The sequence below is a fragment of the Neopelma chrysocephalum genome, unplaced genomic scaffold (assembly GCF_003984885.1).
Source record: "Neopelma chrysocephalum unplaced genomic scaffold, ASM398488v2 Primary Assembly neopelma1_100, whole genome shotgun sequence".
Classification (NCBI taxonomy): Eukaryota; Metazoa; Chordata; class Aves; order Passeriformes; family Pipridae; genus Neopelma; species Neopelma chrysocephalum.
Window position 1 is genome coordinate 4,412,266 of NW_020897763.1, and position 14,063 is coordinate 4,426,328.

A 14,063-nucleotide genomic window follows, 5' to 3' on the forward strand; every position below is an offset into this window, starting at 1 on the left:
ACAAGACATGTCCATAATGAGTTGCACTTCTCTTCTCCACTGACCGTACATGTTGGTTTTGGTATTTTAGTTCAGCTCTAGTCACCTCCATTTTAGACATTTAGAGGTACCAAGATGAAGCCCAGGGAAGTCACAAGTGATTCTTCTCTTTGCTAGTCTGCATGGCTGCTGTAAGAGAGAGTTTTCCATTTTGTGTAGGGCAAGCTAATGTGCCCAGCTGCTTGCAAAGCTGTTGAGTAGCCTGTCTGGAGACTCTGGGCTGAGATTTGGCATTCCTGCCCTTATAGAAGGGTTTATGTTGGCTTGATCACTCTTAGGAGTGAGAGTTTCCTGCTGCAGAAATGATGCATTTGGTTGGAAGTGTGCACCGTCTGTAGTAACACAGCACCCATGTAAGATGAGATGTTAAACATTGCTTTTAAATCAGCTGTACTCTCAGTTCTGGAGTTTAAATAAAATTGGTGGGAATACCAAGAAGATTCCTTTTCAAATTAGATCTGCAAATAAGAATAAGCAGCTGAGGTCAAATTTGGAAAGGCACGAGAGGAAAGAGACATCTGAGTGACAGCACTGTAATTTCTTTTAATTCTGTGTGAACAGCTATTGTGGGACAGTTCCCATCTGTAAGGTTTGACTTGGCCTACACTTCAAATATTACCTCATAACTATAAGGCTATCGTAAGGTTGCTAGCATATTGAGAGTGAGAGGAAAGCAGTTGAATGTGGAGATGGACTTACCAGGACAGGTTAAAGGGATCACAAATGACTTCTGTAGAGTTGAGGGACTCGCCATCATCATCTGTTGGTAATTAAAGGAGAAAGTTGTCATCTGCATTGGATACAGGTCAGAATGAGAGGCTGAAATTAAAAAAAGGGCAAATAAAAGCAAGGTGCTGGAAAATCACTGATAACTACGCAGTGACGTTTCTCCTCAGCTGAAGCAGCACTACTGGCTTTTTTTCAAGTTGCAGCACTGCTTTTTTGATACGGCCCCATCTCCTTCCATGATTTCAGACACAACTGATTTCTCCTAACGGGAGGGAGTGTCTGTTGTGATGAATCTGTGTTACTGCAGAAGCAGGTCATTGTGAATAGGATTTTCATAACAAGGTGTTTCCCAGAAATGTGCGCCTTGTGGCAATTCGATATTTACACCTAGAAAAAACAATAGTGACTTTGCCATGAGTTTGCCTTTTGTATGTATGGCTGTTGGACTTTTGGTGAGCCCATGGGAACTTGAGGGCGGTGGGTGCCTGGATGGGGGAAGGCCATTGTCATCTGGCTTCTTGTGCGTGCTCTGGGCTCGGGAATGCTCTCAGGAGTCAGTCCCTGTCATTCCCATTTGTCTCCTCGGCAGGAGTGACTAATGGCTTTGCAAAGCATGCAGAAAGTGGCTCTGACTTCGAGTGCAGCTCTGCCCTGGGCAGTGGACTGGTGTTTGAATCCTGCAGGTAAGTGCCCCATGCAAAACTGTGCCCTTGAGCACCTTCTGTGTCTGGATTTATCTCTCTGCTTTTGTTCTTTGACTTCTTCATTTTAAACCTAGCCCAGACTGTTATTTCTGTGCCTACTGTAAAAGACAAAAAGCTGCTGTGTTTCTGTCCTCTTCTTTTAAGCTATAGGTCCCAAAAGCAGGGCTTGATTTTTCAAGCAAGTGGGTATCTGTTACACTTGTCTCTCTCAATGCATGCACATTCTCTCTGCTGATGAATGCCTTGCAGTCCTTGAGAGCCAAAACTGGAAAAAACTTGAATTCAGATTTTCAGTTCAGCACTGCACGTAAAGCTGAACTTCTGCCAGCTACTGAATTGCTGCTTTCTTCCTCTCAGAAGTTTAAAAGTAGAACTAAGTGCTTCAAACATGACTTAGAACAGACTTAGAGCAAACACCTGACATCTTTTGGTCAATTTCAGTAGGTACGTATGGGTGCCATGTCAATTTTCTGGTCTTATTTACCTGTCCAGCCCTCCTAACACTGATTTAAGTTATTTCACAGCCCTTTCAACTGCACAGTAAAACCTCTGTTATGCCGGAATCACGTTTGTGTGTGCTCTGAGTGGCAGGCTGAGCACATTTGAGCTTGATGGGTAAGATCATCCAGGACAGACAGAAGCAAGATGTTTTTAGTTGATATTTGTGGTTATGTTTGCAGTGCCTTGAACATGACCCATCACTAGAGGAATACGTTTGGACGTTTTGTGCTTCCTCACAATGCATGTACTCAGTTGTGTCAGATTTCAAGCTTGCAATGGGGCAAGTTTAAGTTGGGCCCTTAAAACTATATGCCTGTGTGCACCCATTCTCAGGGCTGAACAACAGTTCAAAACTGTTAGCTGTGTAAAAATTGTTCTGCAGCAGGGTTGAAACACAGGAGCATTTTTCAAATGAAAACTCTGCTCTGCTGGGCAGAGGGATCCTAAATGTTAGCTGCCCAAAGAGGCGTATAATTTTGCACTTGTAGCTAAGGTTTGATTAGTGTTTCCATTGTAAATCTGTTTGCAAAGTCTTTCATGCCCATGACAAAGGGCAAGGCCCTGGGTTTGGAGGAGCAATTTTGATGCAAGGACTTTTCTTTGTCGCAGAGTGATCCTACCTCCACAGTCAGGTGCTGGGCAACCCAAGGGCAGCATGTGGCACCCCAGTAAATTATCTCTCTTTGCACATGCTGAGCCCCTTGTAGGCGTAGAACCTTCAGCTCTTCTTTGAGATGAGACACACACCCAGCACTTCATCTCTTCCCCTGTTTTCTGGGCTGTGTGTCCAGATCTTCATCTCAGTCATTGCTTCTTCTGTAAGCTGGATGCTACCATGACCTCTGTGCAGATCTTACAAGAAGTTATTGCAATAAACTATTGTGAGAAGCTGCATTGAAGGGAAACAGAAGGAGACACCTGGATTTGTGCATAGTTATAGTGTCATTTAAATGGGGTTCCTTGAGTCATGCAGAAATCTTTGGTGGGGTGAGGATGCTGTCAGAACAAGACCGGGAGCCAGAAATTGCCTTTCAGGCCATGTCTTGGCCTTATGGCCCCACCATATTTGCCTGCATTTCCCCATCTGTAAGTGATGGACACAAATTCATAGGGAATTCATAGGGAGTGTGTGGACTTATTAGTTGATGTTTGTACAGTACTGTGAAGACGAGAACTGTGATCTAAGTTCTTATTGCAAGAACTGCAAGCAATTCACATAGTAAAAATTACATTAGAGCTATGTGACACCCCCAAAACAAGGAATTAAAACCAAGCTGATGTCTCATGGATAACTTGTACAATTATTCTATTTAGGAACAATTCTGTTGACTGCTTTTTCTCCAGTCTTTGAGCACCAAAGTCACTCAGAATAGGTTGCTTATTAGGAAACTGTAAAAGAAGAAAATAATTACAATATATGAAAAAATATGATTGCTTGAGGTGAAGATAGTCCGTTTTCTGAAATGTTTGTAGTATTGTAGTAATGAGGTGAAAGGGCATTCAGGATATGGGCTGAAGGAGCCCAGTTGCATATTGGAGTTGGTTTGGAGGGCTGCTGAGTCATAAGTCTATACACAACTGGCATAGCTCATGAAAACTCCAAAAGCATCACTGCATCAGCTCTCAAGTGTGACGTCTTTGCTGGGTTTCTTTCTCATGTTTACGGCTTGGTTTCTATTAGGCCCTTTCATAGTTAATGGGAAAGCTGGGATGATGTCCACTGTGCTTTCACCAGAAGAGATCACATTTTGCTCAAGTATTCAGTTTTCTTTTCATGTCAGTGAGGCACCAAGTGCCGTAATTTTTCAGTATTTTAGACAGAGCTGGGGAATCTGTTTCCTTGTCCTTGTTTTCAAGGATAATCTGTTTTCTCCTAATGCCCTTCTTTTCCATATCTTTCTAACAGTGGTTTGATGCCTCCTAAGCGCAGTCGAGGAAAGCCAGCTCTTTCTCGGATGCCCTTCGTGGAAGGTGTGAATGGAGATCCTGATTTCAGTGGCTCAGGTGAGAATTGCTGCACAGCACACACTGCTCTGGTCCCACCGCACTGTAGGGCTGACATCCATCTAAACCAAAGGGAACACATCCCAAAGCACACCAGGAACCAGTCCTGGACAACCTATCCAGGTTTTATGATCAGGCTGCTGACCTGCCTGGGCATTATTACCTGCTTTGTTACAAATTTAGGTTATTGCATAAAAGATTTTTCCTGCTTTCACCTTTGCTGATTGCTTATGCCCGGTCTTCTCCTTGGAAGGATACTTTCTTTTGGGCTGGTGCGTGTAATGTGCCTGGCACTGTCTTCTCCTGCTTTGGGACTAGTTCTCTTTAATGATGCTGCAATACAAAGAGTTAATTGTAAGAGGGGTCTCTCTGGAGATGACTTCATAGCTGTTCCCTCTTGTATTGCTTGCAAGGTCCTCATAAGAAAGTTGTCTTTGTCAAACTGTGCTGTATGTCTATAAAATTGTCACACTCCTCACTTGTCACTACCCAAGGCACTACACCATTCTTTCAGTGCTCACACAACCAGAGTCTTGTCTTTCTTATGGTATGTCAGCGATAGAGTTATTGCAGGTCTGTGCTGAAATCAGAATTCAGCTTTGATGCCGTGGAACGCCCGTGCCCTTCTGTGCAGCTGCCGAGTGCAGGCTCTTGTCATGGCTCTTTGAGAACCATTATTATCCTGGACTTTGTGTGTTCAGCAGTCTTCTTTGGAGATAAGCTTACAGAGTGGGGCTGGTAACATGATAATTAGGCTCAGTGGGACAATTCTGTGTCTTAGAATATAATTTGATTAATGGAAGAATATGTCTGGAATGCAATAGTGGAGAAGCACATCAAATCTGTCTTGACAGGGTGCTCGCTTGGGTTGTACTCAGCATTTTCTAAATTCAATTTTCAATGCCAGTTGTTTGATCATTTTCCCCACAGCAAGCATTACTTGCTATAAAATTTGCATTTAATGAAGATTACTCCGTTTCCAGGACCATGAGCTGGTAGATTTCATGTGTATGACCAAATCCATTTCTTGTATAGCCATTTGATTTCAGTGACTCAATTGGATTAATATTTCCATATTGAAGAGTTCATGTGAAGCTACATGCATGCATAGACTTGGACCCATGATTTAAGAGGCTGTGGCTTTATCTTAATGCTGAACATGACTGTACTGACAGAGCATAAAGAAGGCTAGAGCTCAGTGCACACTAAATTTTATCATAAACTTACTGCAGATGAGATGTGTATCATATCACATCTCGTTTGGCCACCCAATGCACGTGGGTACAAACAATAAGTGGCTTTCCATTTTGTTCTGTCAGAGGTTTTAAGTACAACAGTAATTCATCTATTTTAGCTGATTGCTACTGAGACAATGCGGGCCATCATACCTGGGTTAGATGACAGTGTGGTTTCTTGTGTTACCATAACCCTTTTGCTAGTAATAGCCCTTCTAAGCCGTGTGTCCTCCTGTCCCTTAGGCAGAACTCTCTTGATGTCCTTTGAGAGTCAGGCTGAGCTGGAGCCCTTGGAGCTTGTGTGGGCCAAGTGCCGTGGCTATCCTTCCTACCCTGCCTTGGTAAGTATCCTGCTGCTCTCTCGCAGCCTGTACTTGCAGTGCAGGTAGCCCAGAATACAGTGCTAGTGTGCAGTGTAACCAGACAGAAAAGGAAAACTTCCCAAAATAATGCAATATGTGTTTTTTTTTCTTTCCCCTTTGCACAGTTAATTTTCTCTGTGCTCATTGTTTCAGAGCACTGCAGAGAATTTATAAAACATTGGTCTCTCATTGTCAGGGATAGGAACTCCCCTTCCCTTCCCTTCCTTCCCCTCCCCTCGCCTGAAAGTAATTAGTACTTTTGGGATGAGAAGACGTAAATTTTATAAATGCAGGCACCGTGGTCCACTGTTGTCTTAAGTGCCTGCACATTTTTCTGTGTAGTGAGTACAACTCCATATGTAGGTGCCCTATCATGTATATCCTCTTTCAGTAACCATGTTTGATTTAAATATGAGAATATATTCATGTGCATTTGCACTTAGTCCCTTGAACAATACTTCCTTAATATTTATCTCTTTGGATGTTTTTCATGTTTATGAAATCCATAAACCTGTCTTCATTGAGCACCATACTTGGTTTCAAAGCAAAACATGGCATGCAGGTGTTGCTAAGAAGTGCCACTACCACTGCAGGCATTTCAGTGCTTGTTAAGTTGTCAACAGAGATTGCTGAAATAAGGATATGAGTAAGAACATGAGATAGGCTAACCATGTTTTGTTGTTTCTGCTGCTTTTAAATATACTCCTTGAGATATGACTTTTCCTGCCATCTCTGCTCCATTTAATTTCCGTGTGGCTGCAGCCATGCCCTTAAGTACCTTTCTGGTTCGGATGGCAAGGACAGACAACTCTTGTGACTGCTGACAAATTGTAAGGGCTAAAAGAAAGTGGCCATTACAGAAATTAGAGGGGTCTCTACATCCAAGCAGCAGAGCTGTGAGACTGGGCATAAGCTGACACAGTGTGCAGGCCTGGCTGTGACTGAGCACAGTTCTGATGCCATCAAAAACGGCGGATTCTGCTGGAAGTGTGACGCTCATCTATACTCTTACTCTAAGTGGGAGCCCAGAGGAGGGAACAGCTGTGGATCTGCTAGCCATCTTGGTCAACAAAAGCATTTTTAGTTCTCTGTGTGGCTGCAGCCAGAGTTAAACTGTGGTTTAGAATGTATTTAACCACTGAGATTGCCTCCAAAAAAGGCTTTTTTTTTTTTAATAGCAGCCTGTTGTGGTGGTAAAGTGTCCTTAATACTACAGATGGCCAATGTCAAAGCCAATCTACTTTTTCAAGACCTTAGGAGGCAAAGAAGAATAGATGGAGTATTGCATCCACCTTTTGCTGTTTTGTTCTCCTCCTGTGATCACATAGCACAATTTGGACACTGGGGAGAATTGATGCATCTGTTGTTACTTCTCTTCAAAATTACTATAGTCTGTTACCCTAGCTTGATGAAGCCAGCACTGCTTGTCAACTCTCTCAGAATATTGGACCTGATTTTAATCTAATAGCAGTGTAAATCTGAGCAATGCCACTTAAGTCAACTGGGTTGTTCCAGAATGGAGCTGTTGTGAAATCATGTTATGCCTGTGGAGTACAGCAGTCTTGTTACATTTATTGTATGATTTTGAAGTGAGGGAGGGAGATCTTTGCTGAACACAACAATACTGAGTTTGTACTGAATTACCAATTAGTGTAGATGCATCTACAGCCACACAGAACCACATATTAATTAGATCCTTTCACTTTTTTAAGATTGGATGCCTGACTTTCGAACTGACTGGCTTCCTACAGGGGAAGGCTCGAGGACAAAGTTTTTTTAGAAAGAGCCACTGAAACGTAACAAGCAATTTTGCTTACCATGCAAAGTAGACTTATTTGTCTAGCTTGGATAGACTGAAAGAACAGAAAAAAATGCCTTATCTTCATTACTTGGAAGGATTTTGTTCTTCAATATCCTTTCCCTGTGTCACTAGATAATCGACCCCAAGATGCCGCGTGAGGGTTTGCTTCACAATGGAGTCCCCATCCCTGTCCCGCCCATGGATGTGTTGAAGTTGGGGGAGCAGAGGCAGACAGAGGCAGGAGAAAAGCTCTTCCTTGTCCTTTTCTTTGACAACAAGAGAACCTGGTGAGTGTGTGCAGACAGGCCTGTGGTGAGTGCTGTTGCAGAGAAGGAAGATTTAACATAATCTTTGGTATATGGGAGCACACAGGGATTATGATGATGATGATATTATGTGCAAATTGGAGAATTTGAACATGCAGCAGTCAAGAAGAGTCTAAATAAAAAAGACAGCCTGCTTTTCCCAGCCCAGTCACACAACATCTCACAGTTCCACAGTGAACAGTCCAGCATCCTACACTCAAGGGTCACATCACCACGAAAATACTGAGGCACACTGAGAGTCAATTTGCAGCAAATTACAGAGAGCATTTGACTTTAAAACACTAGCAGACTAAGCAGCCTGTTCCAATGCTGCACAAAAGATTTGCCAGAAATTTCCAGGGTAACATTTTTAAAATGCTGAGTTTATTTCATATTTAGACTTGGCTGATTTTTCGGAGGTGCTGAGTACCTGCAGTTTTCAAATCAAGATCTTTGTTTAGGATGGAAAATGTAGGTGTAAGTACGTAGGTTCAAAGCAAGTGAAATATCTCAAGGCCTTTGTTGTTCTGCTTCAGACAGACTGAATCTGCTGATTTTAGCATTAATTGCCGACCATGCTCACATGGTAACAATAAACCACCCAGATGTAATAAGTCATAAACAAGTGAAGTGCCTTAAGAATACTAAAAAGACTCTGAAATCTGTGTATGAAACAATGGGAAACTTGTAAAATTGGAGAATTATACTGGAAAAGAAAGAGGTGACAGCCACATGCTGAGCCCACTGAATGTACCACATGGGAACATGAACCACGCAAATAAGCTGTCACACACAGGAGGCAATATCTGTGTGCAGCTGGTATCACAGATCAGAGAGCTTATACTGCAGACAGAGCAGATGCTGGACTGTTGGGATGCTGTGGGAACAGAAGATAGATGGGCTTGCCTTTCCTTCTCCTGCCTCTATAAAATAATGTATCAGGAATTTAAAAAGAAGCCTTGTTTCAAGAGCCCTTCTCCTTAGTCTCCTGAGGAAGGTTTTTGCTGGCATTCCTGGAAGAGTAGTGAAGCATGAGATCAGGGAAGGGCCAGAGGCTGGAGGAAGGAGGTGAACATTGCCTGAAGGTGGTGTCAGGGCTGGAGGGAAGATACACTATTGGGAATAGAGCAGAGCCAAACACATAGTGGGGTGAAGCAGCAAGGGAGAGGGTTTCCCCTTACATTTTGGGGCTGCAGCAGTGTTTTATGCAATCTAAAGAGATGGAGACAAGGTGCAGTGCAGGCAAAGTATATGCCATCTGCTTGGGAAGTTGAGATTGTGATCACGTATACATCACTTGAGGAGTATTTCTGTGTTCTCTGGGGAAAAGAGGTGTCAAGAGACAAACTCCTGAGGCTTTTTATTAGAACACTGCATTGTTTCACTGTTCCTGATTACCAGAACTAGTTGATACGGAGCATGTTCCTTAAAGAGGTACTAATGATTTTTAGCAGAAAATCAATGGCAGTGCCATGCTGTAGTCATCATTTTGAAAAACCTAAATCCAAGCTTGTAATTGAAACTACCTTTCCAACAAAAATAAGCATTTCCTTGGCTTTGCCCTGCTCTTGTTGAATACAAGCTCTGCTGCATGTTTACACTCTTAAGTGGCCCCTTAGAGCCTTGTTTGTAGTTTGTGGGAAGATAAGGCACCTCAGGAAAGTCCTAAATTTCTACTGACTTCAATGATGTTGCAGAAGGGTCACAAACACTGAAATTGTCCCTCATCTTTGTGGTGAAGATAAGCTGAGCTGCCCTGGGTCGCCCATGTTGGCTGGCTGGGAAATGCATTGAACTGTGCTAGCAGTGGCTGAGGTTGAGCTCCTAGGGGCTGGACTTCATTAAGAGAGATAGGTGGCGTGTTTCTCAGTGTACTGGTTAATCTGGATGCAATAAAAACCTGCTACAGACAAGGCATTTGCAATTAAAGTCATCCATTGAGGTTAGCCTGGGCTTCGGCCATGTCAACTGGAAGTTGCCTGTTTTTGGGTGATACTCAGATAGTTGTACCCACCTAACCTCTAATGCTTACAGCTTCTTGGAACAAGACAGAGCTTGCTTGGGGATAAAAACTTACTTTCCACCATGGAAGCCCCTGTATTATTTTCTGCTCTGTGGAACACAGGGATTTCCGAGTTTCCCCTGTAGCTCCAAGAAGCATTGAAAGCCTTGAGTAAGGACTCCAAGGAGAGAGAAGACTGTGCTTGGAAGGCATTTTGGCTACAGGTGGTTCTTCTATGTCAAATGCAGGCATTTAAACATTTGTAGCATCATTGTGGGTGTTAATGATAAACAAATATATTACATAAGCGTAACTGCTCCTGGAGAGGAGATAACAGCCAGTGATTAATGGCTGCTGAGATATGTGGGGAAAGCTTGAGGAGCTGGAAACTCCCAGGAGAATGTCCTTGGCCTGTAGCAGCCATGCAGTAGGAATGAGCCAGGTACACTGAAGCAGTCGCACCCCTGCTGATTGCTCAGGTATTGCAAGGGTGAGAGGCCTCCAGGTGTTTGCTCTTCTTTCCCCGTTTTCCCTCTCGATACCCTTGGTGACGGGTCTTTGCGCTCTCTACTGCAGGCAGTGGCTTCCACGTGACAAAGTCTATCCCCTTGGTGTTGATGACACAGTGGACAAGTTAAAGATGATGGAAGGACGAAAAACCAGCATCCGCAAGTCTGTGCAGGTGGCATATGACCGAGCCATGATCCACATGAGCCGAGTGCACGGAGACCATCCCTTCATTACATCCAGTTACCTGTAAAGGTGCTCACTGCATTGGCAGAGTGGACCATCTCATGCACTGACTGGCAGGGGAACACTGTTCCCGGCAGCTTTCAGCAGTCCTCAAAGTACCGTGAAATGTGCCAAAAAAACCTTGTCCAGCTTCTTTCTGAATGTGTCTGCTGAAGAGCTGGCAAGAGATGGAACTGTGTAGTCTACAGGGCTGGGAGTAAGGTAGTTAGCAAAAGCTGACAGGTGATAGGAGCCAAGGTGAGTTGATGCAGTGAGCAGAGTGCAGCACTTGGGTGATTGGTCCTCATGCACCCTCCTTTGCCCCTGCCTCCCCTGTGCTGCCAGGGTTTGTAAGTTGTCAGCTAGCCTGGAGTAGTTCCTGGGAACCTGCCACCACTGTAACAGAACAAGGATCCTTTACGGAAATCCCAGCTTGACTTTCTTGTGCCAAATTTACCCAAACCATCCTAGGCCTTTTCATTTTTCTTTAAATGATATTGTCCTATCACATAAAAAAACCCACAAAAATCATAGCTGGTAGTTCACATTATGATTTTCCTGCCTATGTACATAGTGTTTTCATGTTTAGATTTCTCTCATTGCCTTTAGGAAAGCTTGAGATATACTGATGACCTTCCCCCCCTTGCTGCACACAGTTACATGCACAGATGCACAGAGCTTTAAAGATGAAAAGCAGATTACCTGATCTGTGTGTATATGTATGTCCTAGAAATTTATTTTGTACCTGTGAATCTGCTGTTACATTTCATATCATGACTGTGCAGTACGGAATCTAAGCAAGGATAACTTCCTTTTTTTAAGAAGTAAAAGTAATTTTGAAGGTGTCTAAGTAGAGTTGAAGCAGCTCTGCAGGTACTGAGGTTGATCAGGGTTGGAGGGAGATACATCTTTTGTGTTGGTTTATGCACATTTGGTGTAAGGCTCCTCTTCCTTTCTTCTCTCTTTTCTGTCTCTTTAATGTTTTCTTCTGATGCAGTTCGGGTTGAAACCAAGCGCTAACGAGAGCACACAACCATTTTGCCATTTCCCCTTCTGCCATGCAGACATATCCTTTCCTTGGTGTGTGGGTCTCCAGCGTTGTCATTCATCCAAAGCCAAGTAAACCCAGCTCTGCAGACAATCCCTGTTGTTTTGTGTTTGCATTGCAAAACACGGGGACAAACTGATGTCTGGAAACTTGATGGCAAAATCTTTTCTATTAGCCAAGGACTTTATGATTTCTCTGATCTGTTCTGTTGCTTATCTCTTTTTGCTTTCCCATTTTCAAGAACCAAAGGTGCAAAGTAAGATTGTAGATTGAATATCACTTTGCTTTTTAACTCAATATTTTTAAATTATTTTTAACCTTTTCATACTGAAGAGAATGATAATGAATAGTGGGGACTAATCACTGCCATTTCTATTTGGTCTACTTTTTTAAAATGCCACTTCTTATACACTGGGGCATGGAACCACATTTGAAGGAATTTTAAGATTCCTGCAACATATAGAGGTAGGACATAGGTTTGTAAAAATACTAATAGTGATAATACACCTATGGAATGTGGCTAGGGAAGGATGTTGTGTATATAGTTGTAAAATGTTCTAAATTATTCAGACCTATTGTCACTATTCTTGAAGTCCTCAGTTGTGTTGCTGGGTCTTTTATATGCACACAGTGTAATTTATTTAAAGGAACATACACTTTTCTAGGTGGTAGCTCAGCTGTGGACTTGTGACCTGTGTATATGCTTTAAGGTCTTGGGAGGTGGTTTTTTTCGTGTTTGTTTGTTTTGGTTTGATTTTTTGTTTTGTTTTGGTTTTTGTTTTGTTTGTTTTTTTCAAAATGACATTTTAGAATTTGAATTGGCTAATGTCCTGCTGTTGCTACGGAACCTAAATGTTACTGTCAGTCTGCTGTAAAGCACAGATTGCTCTATTTATTGTAGAAAGTGAGTTTATTTGATTTCTAGAATTGTTTATATCAGATGGTATAAGAGGGGTAATAAGAAAATCTATGCTTGTAAAGAAAAGAAAAACATAATTTTACCTTCTATAATCTGACTGTCTGAGACTATATTTTCTCTCTGAGAAATAAATGTTCTAATGTATGAAAAAAACCAAAACACTACCCTCAAGAAGTGTTCTTCCTTGCTAGTGTTGTCCTGAAATCTAGAACTTACTGTGATGGCTTTTAATCATCTCAGTTGTCCCAGATGCAGGTGGAAAGCCTGCAAAGAGCAATGGGGAAGTGAAACACAGAGGGGTTTCTTGTCCTTGACCATCTCCTGGGGATGAGGTTGTTCCCTGTGCAATGGGTGACAGGGCTGGATGCTGCAGGGTGCAATCCCACCTTGAGCCCTGCACAGCAGCATGCTGATGGGGAAGCTGGCTGAGAGCCCTGAAGGGATGGGAATTGGCAGTCTGGGGCTTGAATTGCATCTCCTGGTGGTGCTGGACCAGGGACGGTGGGACTTGCCGGCAGATGGGATGTGGAGGCAGCAGGACGGACCCTGCAGCTGGGTCTGATCCCTGTCACGTGCCTCGGGAGAGTTTCTCAGCATGGTTTTTGCATTGTCTCTCTTCCCCGAGATGCACTTTTCCTTCCCTGCACAGGTTCATGTTCCTGCCGGCAGTGGTGCACTGCAAACACTTGCCTGACCCACACAGCTCAGTTGATAGGTTGGAGTTGTGTTGATGTTTTTGCTGTTGGGTTTGGTTTTTCATTTGGGTTTTTTTGTTGAGTTTGGTGGTGGTGGGGGTTTTTTTTGGTTTGTTTGTTTTTTTCTTTTGTTTTTTAATTCATGTTCAGCTAAGGACCACCAGGTCTGTTTCTCAGAGAAAACAACAAAAGGCACACACAGACAAATGCCTGAGAGAAACAACTCCAGGTTAGGAAAGTGATTTCTTGAGATACTGTTTGGAGTTTTATTGGCAACAAGGTTGTACCTGTCACATGCTGGGCCCCGGCCTCGCTGCCCCCTGCTTTTTCTCCACTGGGAACAGAAATGGAAAGTAGAGGGACCAGGAGCCTCCTCACCAAGACAGCCCTCATGGCACAGCAGGAGTGCTAGGAGAAACCCAAGGTGGCCCAGATTGGGTCTCCTGCCCAATGCCCTCCTACCCTCATGCCCTCCTGACTCCAGCCCTTCGCATGCGGCAGATGGTTTCTGCCCAGGGGAAGAAAATGGTGCATTAAAACATTCCCAGCTTGCCTGATTTAAAAGCAGATGCAGCAAGGCCAGCCAGATCCTTTTGCCATTCCTGGGAGGGTGTGTCCACAGGGCTGGACAGCGCCAGGGACAGCCAGTGCTGGATCCAGGATCATTCCTCCCTGTAGAGTCCTGCCAGCCAGCACTGGCAGGTCTCTACCCGGCAGTGCTCAGAGAGGCACTTGCCAGCAGCTGATGAGCCTGGATACCCTGTTTCTTGGACACAGCTCTGCCCTGCTTCCTGCTGGAAGCTCCCATCTCCTCTAACCACCCAAATTCTGTCTGTAGGGGATGCCTTGAGATCTCTATTTCTATGGCACCTCTTCCTGGCAGACCCAACACTGCAAGCACATACTGGGACAGACATTACCTGCAGGTCTGAAACACCCCCCCACCTCCAGAGTGGTCCAAAGCCCTGTGACACCACAGCCAGGCAT

The 14,063-nt window shown here is 43.7% G+C and overlaps 1 protein-coding gene across 8 annotated transcripts in view; it reads left to right on the forward strand.

Moving 5' to 3' along the window:
- Nucleotides 1–10,442, forward strand: part of BRPF3 (bromodomain and PHD finger containing 3) — a 32,156-nt gene extending 21,714 nt beyond the window's left edge. For 7 of the 8 annotated variants that reach the window (XM_027695013.1, XM_027695014.1, XM_027695017.1 and 4 more), the window contains 5 exons: nt 1,358–1,451; nt 3,880–3,977; nt 5,456–5,553; nt 7,508–7,662; nt 10,259–10,442. In XM_027695013.1, the coding sequence (XP_027550814.1) occupies nt 1,358–1,451; nt 3,880–3,977; nt 5,456–5,553; nt 7,508–7,662; nt 10,259–10,442 (629 nt within the window). Of the gene's footprint in view, nt 1–1,357; nt 1,452–3,879; nt 3,978–5,455; nt 5,554–7,507; nt 7,663–10,258 lie in introns of those variants that run through there. The other variant, XR_003536171.1, reaches the window with a different exon arrangement.
- The last annotated feature ends 3,621 nt before the right edge of the window (nt 10,443–14,063 follow it).